The sequence below is a fragment of the Eubalaena glacialis genome, chromosome 12 (genome assembly GCF_028564815.1).
Source record: "Eubalaena glacialis isolate mEubGla1 chromosome 12, mEubGla1.1.hap2.+ XY, whole genome shotgun sequence".
NCBI classification, from domain to species: domain Eukaryota; kingdom Metazoa; phylum Chordata; class Mammalia; order Artiodactyla; family Balaenidae; genus Eubalaena; species Eubalaena glacialis.
In genome coordinates, this window is record NC_083727.1 from 1,689,448 (window position 1) to 1,704,474 (window position 15,027).

Here is a 15,027-nt window from a genome sequence, read left to right on the forward strand (position 1 = left end):
AATAAGGTAATATACTAGAAGCTGACAAGAGCTATGAAGAAAAACAAAGCTGGGAATTGGTGAGGTTTAGGGTTCAGGACTGCTCCCTCGCAGCCCCTCCCAGGGCCCTGGGCCTACTTTTCTCTCGAAATCACACCGCAGCCCTTCCTCGGGGCCCCGCGGCTGCTTCAGCTTCGGGCCCCGCGGCACTGGAAACGGCGCGCATCCCTCCACGCGCACGCCGGGCTCGCCCACTACCGCCTCGCGCGCGTCCCACTGGCGGGTTCTGGGTCCTCCCGCAGGTCACCAGTTCCCTGGGCGCACCTCCGCTCGCCAGGCACCGCGCTCTGCGCTGCGCCTCCAGTGCGAGCGGGTGCGCGCTGGCTGGTGGAGGTCCGGCGGGACGTTTCCACCAGACACCACCGGAGCGCCCGGGCCCGTGCGAACGCCGGAGAATGGGACCCAAGGACCTTGCGACCCCGTGAGGCTGCACCCTCAGGAAGGTGCGACCCGGGATGCTCAAGCCCCGCAGCCGGGCCGTCCAGCTGGTCCGGCGGGGAGGGAGGGCCGCGGTGGTAGGGGGGGTGGGGAAGGGAGGGGCTGGGAGAAAGGGGGAGAAGGCGGGGCGGGGGCGGGAGGAAGCGGGCAGTGGCTGGGGCGCCGGCCAATCCCGAGCCCGGGCACCTCCCCCTGGGGATCGCCCCCAACCGCCGCCCCCGCGGGTTCCAGCCTGACCGCAACCGAGCTACGGCCACGTTCACTCCGCCGCCCCGGGACCCCGACCTGGACCCTCGCCCAGACCCTCAGCCCGACCCGGATCCGGACCCCGACCCCGACCCGGAGCCGGACCCGGGGCCAGACCCGGACCCTGACCCAGACCCGGACCCTCACCCCGACCCGGACCCGAACCCGAACCCAAACCCTGACCCCGATACGGACCCCGCCGCCCACCCAGACCCCAACCCGGACCCGGAACCGTGAGCCCTGTCTGGACCCCGACTTTGATCCCCGCAGGTGAGCGTGTCAGTCTCCGCGGCGGGGGGCACCCCCTTCCTGCGACCCCGGCCCCGGCCGGGGGTCCCGGGGGTCGCGGGCACCGGACCCGACGGCTGTCACCTCACCGCCGTCGCCTTTCCTGGTTTACGCCTCTAGGTCCCACCCAGAGGCGAAGGTCAGGACCCTCCCCCGGGCCTGCTATCGCCCCTGGGCGGCTTCTTACTTAGAGACCTGGTCCGGGCCCAGGCTCTGCGCGGAGCGGTCCGGCGCGCAGCCCTTCTAGAGGGAGCCCCCGGCTCCCCCGACCCCCCCGGCCTCCCCGGTCCCCTCCGGCCCCCCCGCCCTCCACTCCTTCCGCGGCTTCTCCAGCCCCTCCCCCGCAGCCCCATCACCGCCACACCCACACCCCGCGGTGGCCCGGTGCTCCCGACTCAGTCCGGGGCGGCGGCGCTGGTCCGCGTTGGCGGCGCGGCCTCCTTTATCCCGCCCCCGCCACTCTCCATCCAGGTGCGGCCTGAAACGTGGGCTTTCTGAGCTCCTCTGGAGAGGGCTCGACTCTGAACGTTGACTGAGGCTGACCTGGAGGAGGGGCGTCTGAGGTTCGGGGAAGAGCTTCCCGGTTCGGCACCGCCGGCAAAAGCACCGAGAGGGAGACACCCAGGTGAGGGGTACCTGCCTGCCTGCAGGGTATGGGTTCCCAGGGGGACTGGAACTTCCCAGGTTACAGGTCGGGCTGTTCTGGGTGATTTGTGTGTGGGGTGTCGGTGGCACTGACGCAAGGCAACAAAATGACATTAGCTGTGAATCGCCGAGTTGAGGGCGTTCCCTGGTTCAGCAGCGTGGCCACAGCCCCTCTCTTCTTCCTCCCCAGAAAGGAAGGCTGGAGCAGAAAGTGGTTGCGGAGTGGGGAGGGGCTGCGGGGGAGGGGCTGCGGCGAGCGCTGGGGCGCAGGGGGCGGCTTGGGGTCAGTGGGTGAGCGTGTCTTCTTCCACCTTTCGAGTTTCCTTGGAAGGTGAGTGGACTTTTCTAGGATGCTGCTGGCGGGGAGCTGGGCCTTTCCATCGGGAAGGGGGCTGCTGGCCACTTGGCCCTGAAACACTCCTGTCCCCACTTTTCTGTGGAACCTCGGCCCCCTGCCTCCATCAAGTATGGATGAACGTGACTGAAGACAAAAAGGGACTTGCGTCCCGCGCCCACCCACCCAATTACAGCGGGGCAGGGGCGGGTGCAGCCTGTCATCCCAGCAGAGGTAGGCAGACACAAGGAAGTGGGGAGGAAGGCCCAGCCCAGACCCCGTGGCTGTTCTTACCTGGGGGGCCGGGGTGTGCAGGGCCAGCTGCTTGGTAGACGCGAGGAGGCTCTATAAGTCACCCCCCATGTAACATAGTTGTGTCCAGTTCATTCCCCTTGGACTTTAAAGGATCTTCTGGTGACCAGGATGTGGTGACACGAGGGCACAGAGGCCCCAGCCACCTGCTGACCTGGGTTAGGTTATTAAAGTGGTGGCCTTGTGGGCCCAGGTGGGCATTTTGTGGCAGCCCCTTCCTGGCCTCTGGGCACGAGCTGGATGGCTGGTGGGTATGTTGAGGTCCACGCCCCGATGGTGGGGCTGTAGGTGGGACGTGCGGGGCTGTGTGCGTGGCAGGGCCCTGTGGCCCCCAAGTGAAGAGTGGCTTTTCCAGGAGCAGCTGTCATCAGGTGCTGATTCTCCCGGACTCTGGTCTGGCACGGACCAGTCCCTGCAGTGAACGAGAGATGTGAACTTGAACCTCAGGAAATCCTAGGCCTCCCAAGACCAGGAAGACAGGCCCACTAGAACCTCAACATGCTTTTCAGCAGGACATGGCAGGGGTGGGTGGCCTGCCGGCTACTCAGAGGGCAGGGCCTGGTCACCTGTCACCTCACCCCAGCCTCAGTTTAGCCAGGACTGGTCTGCCCCACGGGGACTGTTTGGGGCACCCTGCCCTCCTCCTAACAGGGGCCTGCAGAGGGCCTCCATTTCCTCTCTTCTAGAAGCAATAACTTCCCAGGAGCTTTAATCAGCCAGCCGTCGCTGCGCCATTTTACTCTCGAGAAGGGTGGGCTGCACGCCAGCCAGCCGTGTTGACGAGGTGCAGGCCTGCGGGTTTCCCGTCTCGCCCACCTGATCCCGCCAGGCGGGCTGTTTGTGCATCTTCTTAGGCCCCCCTGGCAGAGGTGGCTGACACTGCACAGATGCGCCCTGTGCTCAGGGCAAGCAGAGCTGCTTCTTGACTCCTGGCCCGTTTGTTTCGAGGCCTCAGCCTTTTTAGGAAGGTGGTTGGTTTGGAAAAGTACAAGACTTGCCTACACAGAATCGCTGGCTTCCTTAAAGTTTGAAGTGTCCGTGACGCAAAGACCGGGTACTTTGTACTTGACAAGAACTGTGCCTTGTCTTCGAAATGACTGGATTTTGAGGAGCCGGCCAGGTCTCTGCCGTGGCAGGACTGCGGGCCTGGGATGTTCTCAGATGACACCTGTTGTCTCAGGGTGGCTGTCACTCAGGAGAGCGTCGGGGTCACCTGATCCTCGTTCTCCCCCATCCTTAGGACACACAGTGTGACCCAGGCACCTGGGCGCGGCTGAGGGTGGGTGCCAGCAGGGTGGGAACGTCTCTGACTACGGGAACCTTGCATCTCCCTGCACCCCTGGGCTCGGCCCCCTCCCCAGTCCCACACCCCTGGGCTCAGTCCCCTCCCCAGTCCCGCACCCCTGGGCTCGGCCCCCTCCCCCAGTCCCTGCACTCCTGGGCTCGGCCCCCTCCCCCAGTCCCTGCACCCCTGGGCTCGGCCCCCCTCCCAGTCCCTGCACCACTGGGCTCGGCCCCCTCCCCCAGTCCCTGCACCCCTGGACTCAACCCCCCTCCCAGTCCGGCACCCCTGGGCTGGGTCCCCCTTCCCCAGGCCCTGCACCCCTGGGCTGGGCCCCTTCCCCAGTCCCTGCACCCCTGGGCTGGGCACCTCTCACCCTGCAGTCCACACCCCCCCGCGCCCCTGCTGGGAAGCCCAGCGGGAGGCTGGTGGAGCTGCCAGGCTGAGACGTGGATCAGTCAGGGAGGCGGCTCAGTGAGCAAGTGCGAGAGCGACTGTGGCCGTCATGACACAGACGTGTGGACGGGGGTGAGGAAAGGGGGCTGCACGCCGGACACCAGTGTCATCGCTCCAGGGACCCCGCCATCTGCTCCCCACACAAGCCCAGACGCGGCCTGCGTGACCATGCTCCCTGTCCTGTCTACAGAGCACGACAGGGCCCAGCACCTGAGGCTCCCTTCTCTAGGCACCCGTGGAGGGACCCCTGGTGGCAATGGCCAGCGGCCCCTCTGGACGGGTCTGGGCGGCCGCTGGTTCCCGGGGCACCACCTGCACACACGGGCCTGACTGTGATGCTGACCTTAAGCTGTCATCACCAAGGGGGTCGTTATTCCAGTTACTTCACTCGATAACATAATGGAGCAGGAAGCAGAGAGGTTTACAGGGTGCCCGTGGGCCCCAGGGCCCCAAATCCCACCGTAAGGACACCGAGAGCGTGATCCTGACAGCAGGGCAAACACAGGAGGGAGGCCGAGCGCCTGCAGGATGAGCCCTGAGGCCGCGGTGCCTGCGTGTGCACCTGGCTGCCCAGCGGACCCTGCCCTTGGCCGTTTCCTCCTCATCCCCTGAGGCCACGGCCAAGACCCCCTGTCGGCGCCTCCCTCCCAGCCCCACCCGACAGGGAGAAAAGTCTGGGGGGGCGGGTGAAAGTCAGTCCTTTCTTGGAGGGGATCTTCACAGGTGCATGCCCTGTGCCACGAGTCGAGCCCCTGCCAGGACGCAGGGCTGAGCGGACCTGCCTCTGCTCTTGTAGAGGAAGCCACGGGTGACACTGCAGCTTGTTCTCTGCTCCCAAGAGAGGGACGTGGCCCTGGGGTTCTCGTGCGTGCGCACCGGGCAGCTGGGCCCAGGGGCAGCGAAGCAGCCGGGCGCAGACCTGCCCTCGGAAGTGTAGGGCGCAGCACCGAGAGACCAGCCCGAGGACACGGGCGGCACAGAGGTCTGGCACACAGGAGTCCACGTGCCCGGGGAGATACAGGGTCGGTGCCAGGGTGGCTGGCGGCCAGAGGCCAGTGGATGGTGGGAAGGGGCCTTGGCCTGAGGTAGCGCATCCCAGGCGGAGGGAACGGTACTCGGGACAGCGCAGAGGTGAGGGCCCCAAGGTGGGCGGGACCCTGAGGTGGGGAGCCCGTGCGGGCCGTGGTGGGAAGTCCCCATAGAATTCTGGACGCGGAGACGGCGAGGGGCTGGGCAGGAGAGGGGGAAGGGGAGGACGACGGAGGCCGGCTGCGCCAAGTCAGGGGGAGAGGCCCTGAGGGGCAGTGGGGGCCTTTGGAGGACTTGCCCTGGGCGGGCAGCGGGCGCATCCCCCCCCCCCGCCCCGCTTTCAGATGTCTGGGCAGCTGTGAGGAGAGGGAAGGAGGGCGGGGTGGCAGGGGGAGCAGGCCACTTTGTAGGCCCAAGTGGGACACGTGGGCGGCACAGACCAGGCTGGTGGGAGTTCAGCAGGAGGCCCCTGGCCGGTGGCAGGGCTGGTGGGAGGAGAAAGGAGGGGAACGCCAGCGCGTGGCACAGAGCCGACGGGAGGTGGGACGGGTCTGCTCCCGTGGACCCGGCAGGCGGGGTGCTCTGGAAGGGAGGAGGGCAGAGGGCTGTGCAGGAGCCCTCCACCTGCCTGCGTGTGTTCCACTGGGCATCACCAGGATGCAGGAATGTGGGTTTAGATAAATAGAGTGGGTGTCGAATATGGGGGGTTTAGTCGGGGCTCTCCGGGGAAGCAGAACCAATGGGGGAGACAGGGAGAGAGCTGTATTTTGTAGGACCAATGGGGGGGACAGGGAGAGAGCTGTATTTTGTAGAACCAATGGGGGAGACAGGCAGAGAGCTGTATTTTGTAGAACCAATGGGGGGGACAGGGAGAGAGCTGTATTTTGTAGAACCAATGGGGGAGACAGGGAGAGAGCTGTATTTTGAGGAGCTGGATCGTGACTGCGTGGCTGCCAGGTCTGAAATCCACAGGGCGGGGCGGGCAGCAGGGCTGAAGGCCCAGGAAGAGCGGACGCTGCAACTCGGGTCGAAGGCCGTCTGGAGGAGAAGGGCCTCCTCCTCCAGGGACCTCAGTCTTTCCTCAAGGCCTTGGATGGCTTGCATGCGGCCCTCCCACACTGCGGAGCTCATCTGCTTTACTTAAGGTCAGCTGTTTAAACCATGACTTCACCCAAAGACTCCCTGCGAGCAGCAGTGGACACCGGGCACGTGGCCCAGCCAGGTGGACACACGAGGGCCGGGCAGCCACAAGGCCACGCATGGTCCTCTAGGCTGGGCCCGGGTCGGTGGGCCCCTTTTGGGTGCTGGGGCCCTGGGGTCTCAGGAGCGGCCAGCGAACATTCGTGACTGGGACCCCGATAAGTAAAGGCTTCCCCCGAGCCCCAGCGCACGCTCCCAACGCGGGAACAGCGATTTCAGGGAGCAGCGCTCACCCACCGACCCCGCTTTGCCCTTGGTTGGGTCGCAGCCTCGGGAGTTTCCCGGGTGGCATTTGAAGCTGGCTCTGTACGTGGAGGGCAGGAGAGACCAGGAAAGAGGCAGACACCCGGGCGGCAGGTGCAAGTTTACTAAGCAGGGACTTGGGTGCGACGCCCGTCTCGGGCACCCCGCCCACCAGAGTCTCAAGTTCACACAGAGGCCCTGATGGTCCGGCTGAGTTCACCTCCAGAGGGCCTCAGCCGCATCTCTGACACTGCCGCTCCTGCGGGAACCGGCGGCAGAGCCTGCGTCCGAGGACAGGGGTATGGATAGTCCGGGTCCGGCTGGTGGTCAGCCGGTGGTCACGTTCTCTCGATGGCCGCCTCCACCGTGGGGCGTCCGCTGGAGGCCTCGCGCTTCCTCCGGGCCGACACGCGTGTGTGACCCCGATCACAGGTGAAACGTGTTCCTCCGAGGCCGTGGTCCACGAGCCGGCACAGCCCTGGGGGCCGGCAGGCAGGGGCTGGGACTCGGGGCGGGGGCACCAGGCCGCTTGCCGAACCCCTCCCAGCGACCTCGCAGGCCACGTGCTGGGTGCAAGATGAAAGGTGGTGGAGACCCTTCGGGCCCCCCGTGTAGGAAGGCTCTGCTTCCCCAGGAGGTGTCCCCCGCGGCGGGCCTCAGGTCACTGCTCCGTGGGGTTGGGCCCTGGACCCTCCCCCGTCTGGGGACCTCTGTGTCCTGGGCGCGGGAGCCCAGTACTCACCCGCCAGGCAGAGGGAGCATTGGGCAGCGCTCGCCCGCAGCAGGATCAGGGCCGCAGGCGAGAGCAGCCCCTCCCCCTCCCTGCTCCCGTCACCTGAGGAAGGTCTGCCAGGTGTTGCTCGGTAAGGTCTGGGAAGCTCGCAGGCGGCAACCACTCCCCGCACCCACCAGGGCACGCCCCCCGCCGCCCGGGGTCCGCACAGCATCAGGCCTGCCCCGTGCGGCCTGGGCACGTCCTCGGGGCACATGAGGCCCCACCGGCGGAGTGGACGCCCACTCATCTCGGTGCTGGAGCCCCCCACTCGGGCATCTGTCCATCTTCCCAGCATCTGCGCCTCTCCCAGAGTCTTGCCAGGTGATTAGTGAACCAGATAAACTGGTCCCTGATAGGGGTGCTCCCCCGGCCCCCCGGACGCTCTGCCACCCTGAGGCCTCCCTTTCCTCCTCTCAGGGCGCCTCTTCCCCCAGAGCAAGCGTCCCTCACCCAGATGCACCTTAGGTCTGAGTGGCTCTCTCTCAGCTTCGAGGGGGTTTGCCATCGGGATTCTTCCTTCGGGTTCTGGAAAGAGAGGACGCTTATTGGTGCTGGACCCTGAGACCGGGCTCTGGGGTGGGTGTCTGTGTCCCGCCCGGACATGGAGCGCCCTCGGAAAATACCCAGGGTTTGGAAAAACCATTCCTGCGCCCTGGGAAATAGGATCGGGCTGTTGGCTTCGGATATCTGGTCACCACACCGGCCATTTCCCGCCCACCACGGCTTTGCCCTTAAACCAGCGCCGTTTCATGAATAATGGTGTGTGTTTCAAACTGTAACTGTTGGTTTGATGCTGTTGGTTTGAAGTTGGTGTGTATTTGAAATCGTTCTTGATTCTTTGCCATTAACAGCAACTTGGATCAATAACGTCTTTGAAGACGCTCGCTATGCAGAGGCTCCCGCCGTGGCTCTTCCCTGGTCTCCCGAAAGCAGGCACCAGGCGCGGCTTCTCCGCTGGGCCGGGGCTGCTGCAGGGGCCGGGTGCTGGGTGCTCTGAGGCTCCAGATGACACGTGTCAGGACCCGCACACCCTCAGCAGAGGGAGGACGAACAGAAGAGCCGGGCGTCGGAGCCGCGAGCCCGGCGGGCTGGGCGCCCCGTCTGTGGCCAGCCTGCCTGCACGGGCCCAGTGTCCTGGCGGCCAGGGGAAGGGGCCCGAAGTCGGTGGGAGCTTGGGCCGGTCTGGCCTGAGGCTCAGCCTTTCCTCAGTACCGTGCTTTCCTAGCTGTGGGCTCCCAGCAGCTAGAAAGCCCAGCTCAGGCTTTCGTTCCATTTCTCAGCCGTCGACAGATCGGCGCTGCAGTCCCAGCGCCCCTCAGAGCTGGCCCTCAGCTCTCAGCAGGGGGCGCCGCTGCCTCGCGGAAGGGTCCCTCCGGGCATCATCCGGCAGGGAGGGGCTGACGCGGGCGTCGCTGTGCCGTGTGCCTGGCGTGCTGCAGGCGTGCGGGAGCTCGGTCTGCGGTTTTCTTGCTACTCAGTACCCCGTCTATCAGTTTCCACCCCTGGTTTGTAAATTCATAACGTTAAGTCGAGAAAAAGCAGCCACCCTCCCCTTTCACTAGAGTAGTCGTGTTAATTCTCTCTGGAATTGCAGGACGCCTCACTTCCTGCTGCAGGGGCTGGGGAGGCTCTGCCCCTTTGTGCACCTCGGGGAGGTCTGCACCCAGGACTTCTCTGGTCCAGAACGAGCCAAGGCCCCTCAGAACACACGGAGGACCTGCCCGGGCATCCGGGCGGGGAGGCCCCTGGCCTTGCTATCCCTGTGGAGGCAGGGTGAACGCAGCACTGGCCGGGTATCTCGGTTCTGGTCTCAGTGATTGGTTCTGTTCCTGGGCGCTTCTCTTGTCCCTTTTGGACCTCAGTTTCCTCCAACTGTAAAATGGAAGTAAGGTGAGCCTTTTTGTCTTATGGGATGGTGTATATAAAAGCATTTGGAAAAGTTTAAAGTGTAAATATAAGATACAGAAGTGAAATGTAAAATGCATTATATTTAAAGAAAATATGAAAGTGCACATGTAAGGTCTCAGCCAGGCTCCCCGGAGGTGGAACCTTGCTGAGAAGGGGCAGGAGGAGGTGACAGGCGAAGGTCAGGCTTTGCTGAGCAGGGAGGGGATTCAAGGGCTCCTGACTGGGAGGAGTTAGCTAGCTCGCCAAGGTCCCCTGCCGGCAAGTGGCTGGTGAGGACACGCGTCTGTAGAGCACACACGCCTCTTACACTGAACGAGGGGCACTGGGGTCATGGCACATGACACTTGAGACAACACCCTCGTTTCACTCCAGCCGCCAACAAAAGGAGCTCATCTGTTGGATCCCCCAGCCCCAGAACTCAGCTTCCTAAGTGAAGAAGCAGAAAGTGCTGGAAGAGCCACACTTTAGGTGGCTGTTCCGAGAGTCTCATCATGAGGGAGGGTCCAGATTACGTGAATTCCACTCCCAACACGTGCCATTAACAGCATCTCCAAAGACTTCCAAAGACCTTTTGGCCTCTGAATGCCCCGGTGTGCTTCTCCAGACCTGAGAACCCATTGGAGGTTCTGAGAAAAGACTCTGAGTCCATCTTGGTTTACATTTCTTGGGCACTGCTGTGACCTCGAGCAGGTGGAACCCTTGGGGTTGGTCCAGGAAATCTGAGCCACCCTGTAAAAGTCAAACAGACCTATAAACTTGGAAGGATCCTTGTCAAAGTCTACAGTGACATTTCTGCTTAGGGTTGGTCATGGCCAAGTGTAATACCAAGTGCACTGGTCCACCGCCATTGACAGGGCTTCTCTTCAGGCCAGGAGAAAGGGGGGTATGTGGGATGACCGGATGGCCATGACCTTGAGTTCTCAAGGAGGGGGGCGTGTGATGGCCACGGCCTTGAATTCTGAAGGGGACACACGCAAAGATCCAGGGGCTTGAAGGCCGAGGTAACTTTCAGGACTCCGGTCTCTCCTTGGTGGGAGGTATGCGCCGTTCTCGGGCTTTGAGCTGGAGTGCGTGATCTGCCCAGTGTTTTAGCAAGAATTTGGGGCCGAGATGTTAAGAGCGCAGGGCTGGGGGCTGAGAGAGGAGACTTTGGGAGCCCCTGCGGTAGTCCAGGCTAAAGATGAGAGGGGTGTGGACCAGGCAGTGGAGGGGGGGGGGCGTGGCCGGAAGGTGCTGGGGTGGTTTGATGATAAAACCGTGAGGATTTGCTACGCTCTGGACTTGGGGTGGGAGAAGCAAGAAACCAGGCCGCTCCCAAGCCTGCTGTCCAGAGCAGAGGGCAGCAGGGCCGGAGCGCCGTGGCTGAGAGGCTGTTTTGTTTCCCAGGGACTCGGGCGGCACCTGGCAGCTCGTCTGTGGGCTCAGCAGACGCCTCCCAGATAAAGGAAGGGATGGATCCCGCCAAGCATGGGGGTGACTTGCCCCGCTCCACCCGGCCGGCACTGTGTGTCCTGCAACCTTCCGTCTTTGCCGAGGTCCTCACGCTTGTTTCAGGGCAGAGTCCTGCTTTCAGATGATCAGGGCCGCTGTGGCCGGGTCTGCGTTTGGGTCTCCGCAGCCCGCACGGGACCCTCAGAGGCCTTGGGCGGGTCTCGCCAGCGCAGGTGAGACGCGCTGCCCCGTGTGTAGAGGATTCAAAAGCAGCAATAAAACACACTGAACAGGTCTGCTTTCCTTTCGCCGTCCACGGCGAGTGTCAGCTGCACACCCCTTCCGCGTGGGATGGGCCGTCCCCACCTCGCTCTGCTGCCCCGCGCCCACCAGGTCGCTTAGCACAGGATCTGCGGAGGCGCGGGGACTTGGGGACCCCTCCCCACGTCACCCCGCTGCCGGTGGCCAGTCCAGGGTGGAACCCGCAGCCTGGCGCCGGTGTCAGCACCTTCCCTGCCCCGCGCGGCCTCCCAGGGGAGACAGCCCCAGCGTGTGGCCCTGGCACCTGGACAGCCTTTTGCCAAAATCCACTGTACTTTCCAAAGCGTATTTTCTGCTGAGCTGCAGCTCCAGTGTCCCTGTGCGTCAGAGCAGTGGGGCAGCGTGGGCTCCCAGCGAGGGCAGGCGCTTACCCAGCAGAGCTGGCAGGCAGGCCTCGAGGGGCGGAAACGAGTCACCCAGCAGCAGACAAATACATCACAGGCACCGTGGTTTGGATCACTCACAGTTTGGAAGTGGTAAGCTTTGCTAGACGGGGTCGCCGGCAGGAGCTCCTGCAGCTGAGCCGTGTGCACGGCCGTCCGCTGGCCGGGGCTGCGAGCGTGGCTGCTAAGCTGCTCCCCAAAGCCCTGTCCTCTGCGCCACACGGTCGGGCCAACTGCCGCCTGTGCACAGCTAACTTCGTTCTTCTGGGCCTGCCGGGGGCAGGGGGGCTCTAATTCCTAAGTTCACAGTCATGGCAAGTTCAGCACAGAGAGGAGGCTGGCAGGGAGGGAGATCTAAGAAGCTGCTCTCTGGGCAGAAGGGGGAAATGGGAGCTGGGGGTGGGGCCCGGGCCTCTGCCCAGCTGCAGTAACTGGCTGAGTCCTGTCCTTTCCTGCACTCCCTCCTCCCATCCTGGGCCGCCCCAGAGCAAGACTGAGGGTGGATGCAGGGCGACCCCAGGGGTCCTCTGCCGTCCTCACGGAGCTGGTGACAGCGACAGGAGGGTGGCAGCTGGAACAGCCCCCGTTTGCCCCACCAAGTAACAGCTGCAGCCTTTGGACAAGCACCCGGCTCCTCCAGCCTCAGTGCTCTCACCCCTGCAATGGGAACAAGGATGTCCTTGCCCCCAGCTTGTCATAGGATGAGGGGGCCCATCAGCGTGACTCAGAGCCAGCTCTCCCCAGGGACACCCCAGCCCTGCCGTCCTGCGGCGGCGGGGGCGGTTTCTGCAAACACCAAATTCTGTCCACCGCCAACACCCTCTGTCTGTTTGTGACCCACGCTCCCTGCCCCGTTCCGAATTTCCAAGTCTGTGCTCTGGGTGCACAATTTAAAGCCCTGTGCAGGAGGGGTGGAGGGCCCCAGAGGGTGACGGGGCCACCATCCACAGGGGAGACCCTACCAAAATGGAGGGGGTACGAGGACAGTGTCTTGCTTCACCCCTTTAAGTGACGTGACCTGAGGAGAGCTGACATTAGAGGGAAAGTAACTGAGGGCCTCAGGACCTCTCCCCCCGCGCCGGCCCCCAGCTCTCCCGTTCTGTGCCTCAGAGGGGTTGAGCTTAGGGTTCCCCGCCTTGTTTCCTGGCAGGAGCCCCGCTGGTGTGCGTATCCAGCGCTCTGGGAAGCAGCTCTCACAGTGAGAGGTGAGCTGAGACCCAAATCAGTGGTGGGAATGCAGGGGTGGGATGGAAAATGGGGCTGGGGATGTGCTCCAGGGCGGCTCAGGGGACCGTGACCAGGGATGCTGGCACGGGCAGTCCCCCCAGCACCCGCTCCCCTGAAATAACACAGTCCCAGCTTGGGGGGGGGAGGGGAGGTACGAGGCAGCTGCAGGAAGACTGGGGGTGGGGCTGCGGCCGGGGCCTGAGCAGGAGGTGGGGGTTTGGGGAGGATGGCAGGAGGGCACAGTGAGCACGCCGGGACGGGCTGCATCCAGGACTGCGGCCCCGGCTGGGGGCGAGGTTCACCCCGAACGGCAGGGAGCCCTCCTTTCTTGACTGATGTGACCTTTACATTCTACCTGATGTTCAAAGTTACCCCCATCCACCCCGCCAGGTGGAGACTTCGAGTGATACGCTGTTCTGGGGAGGTGGTGTCTGGAGGTGGAGGGGCGCTGGGCGGCTGGGAGCCATGGAAGGTCACGGAGCAGGTTTGCTGGAGCAGCTGCAGCCCCCCTGCATTTCCCACACCCCGTTGTCATGGTCTTTAGGGCCAGGCCACCCGTCCCTTGTTCTCTACAGAAGACTCGAAACCTTCGCTGGAGTCACTGCAAATGACAAGCGTCCTCCAGGACAGGCTTCCTGCCTCCGCCTCACATCAGCTTCCTCAGCACCCCGCCCAGCCTCGGAGCCCACACCTGCCGGCCCCCTGGACCCCACAGGCTTTCCCCGACACGCGGGTTTTCCTGCGTTCATTCACAGGCACCCGCTGACCACAGCCGTGTGTGCGTCGGTCCTGGGAGGACAGGGCCCCGTCCCCAGCCCCCTGCCCAGTGGGACCTTAGCTGTGGCCTCACTCCCAGCCCTAGCATCCAGCCCCCTAAGATCAGAGGCGGCTCTGCAGCCCCGCCTGCGCGTGATAAGCGCGTGGCCGTGGTCTCTGCTGGAGGGTGACCGTCCCCCAAGTCAGCCCTGTGACGGAGGTGGGCGCCGCGGAGGTGTAATCTCATGGGGCTGCTCGCACCTCCTTCTTTCCGTGGACTCAAGCCCTTGGCAGGAGTGAGCTCGCCTCGACCTTGTGGTGGGCACCACCTCGTCGCAGGGGCCCTGCTCCCCCTCAGACGGGGAGAAACGAGGCTCTGGCCCCAGGGGCTGCCTCTCAGCTTCGAGACCCTGTGTCCCTCTGCCTTGCAGAGCTGGGGCCCCGGAGGCTGCTTTGTTTCTGCAGGGCTGTGCGCTGTCCTGATCTAAAGGGCACAGTGACTCGTGACTCGAGCTGGGACTGACGCAGAGGGAGGGGGTGGCTCCTGTGGGGGGGGGAGCGTTTCCTGGGGGCGGGGGGCGTGGATGGGTTCTTGGGGCTGGGACAAGCGCAGTCTGTTTCGGGGGGGCCTTGCTGATGCGGGGCACCACCCACACCTCCACCCACGCTCCCCCTTCCTACGGGCTTTGTCCTCCTGCAACCGACGGGAAGGGGCAGCGCGTTCAGGGGCATGTTGTGAGCGTTTGCTCCCTTGGGCTTTCTTAATCCAGGGGTTATGAGGTTTTCACACTCGTGAAGCACAAACGCAGCGTGCGGCCCAGCCCCGGGTGCAGATTTATGGAATCTTTGCTACACGCGTCGCTCCGATATTTCCTACTCAGCTCCATTCCGGGCCCGGTGATGGTGGCAGCTGCAGTGTGACGGGCTTGTTTTAATCTGATGTCCGTAGGGGCTGGTGGTCCTGGGACAGGCTGTTTCCCGGGGGAAGAAGCAGGGACCTGAAATAGAAGTTTCCTTCAAATCTTGCCAAGGCTAACTGAACACGTGAGCCAGCTGACCTCACCAGCCACCATAGTCCTTTCTGGGGCTGCCGGCTGGCCCCCTTCTCACCTGCTGCTTGGGGGGGAAGGTTCCCGGGCACCCCCTGCCCTCATGCCCTCCACAAGGCTTCAGGGCAAGTGTGGGAGACCTTGGCTTGGGGAGTCTTGAAAATAAAGTGTCACACGTAACACGAGTTGATTTATATTAAAGACTGGGAAGGGCTCGGGTTTCACGGAAAAGAGGTGTTTCACTCTGCTGCCCCCCAGTGTGTCCCCCTGGGGGCCGGGCGCCGGCGGACTTCCTGCTGCCAGCCCCCATCCTAGTATGGGCGTCCAGACCTGCTGACCCCGAACTCCGGGACCCAAACGGGCCCCAGCCATGTCCACGCCCCACACGGTCGGCCCCTACGTGTTCCCATGGCTAAGCAGATTCTTCCAGATCCATCTCTGTGCCCAGGGACTCAGGGACAGGGCAGCCCCTCCCATGATCTGACGGTTTCACTGTCCTTCCCGCCGTGCTTCTCAGATGCCTTTACTGTTCGGGTTAATTTATTTATTTAATTTCTTATTCAACTAGGTTGGCTAATTTTCTGACTTCATAGAATTTTGTTTGCTATGATTCATTTTTCTGAAATAGAAACCATTGCGTGTGTTCTGTTAGAACACACGCAAAA

General features: G+C 63.6%; 1 protein-coding gene across 1 annotated transcript; it reads left to right on the forward strand.

Annotated features, from left to right (window-relative positions):
- Positions 1–8,174: 8,174 nt before the first annotated feature.
- LOC133102647 (uncharacterized) lies at positions 8,175–13,670 on the forward strand. The gene is made up of 7 exons (XM_061207667.1): positions 8,175–8,451; positions 8,568–8,741; positions 10,582–10,730; positions 10,814–10,859; positions 10,920–11,423; positions 12,481–12,535; positions 13,133–13,670. The coding sequence occupies exons 1-7, from the start codon at positions 8,175–8,177 to the stop codon at positions 13,611–13,613; spliced, it is 1,686 nt and encodes a 561-aa protein (XP_061063650.1). The 3' UTR covers positions 13,614–13,670.
- The last annotated feature ends 1,357 nt before the right edge of the window (positions 13,671–15,027 follow it).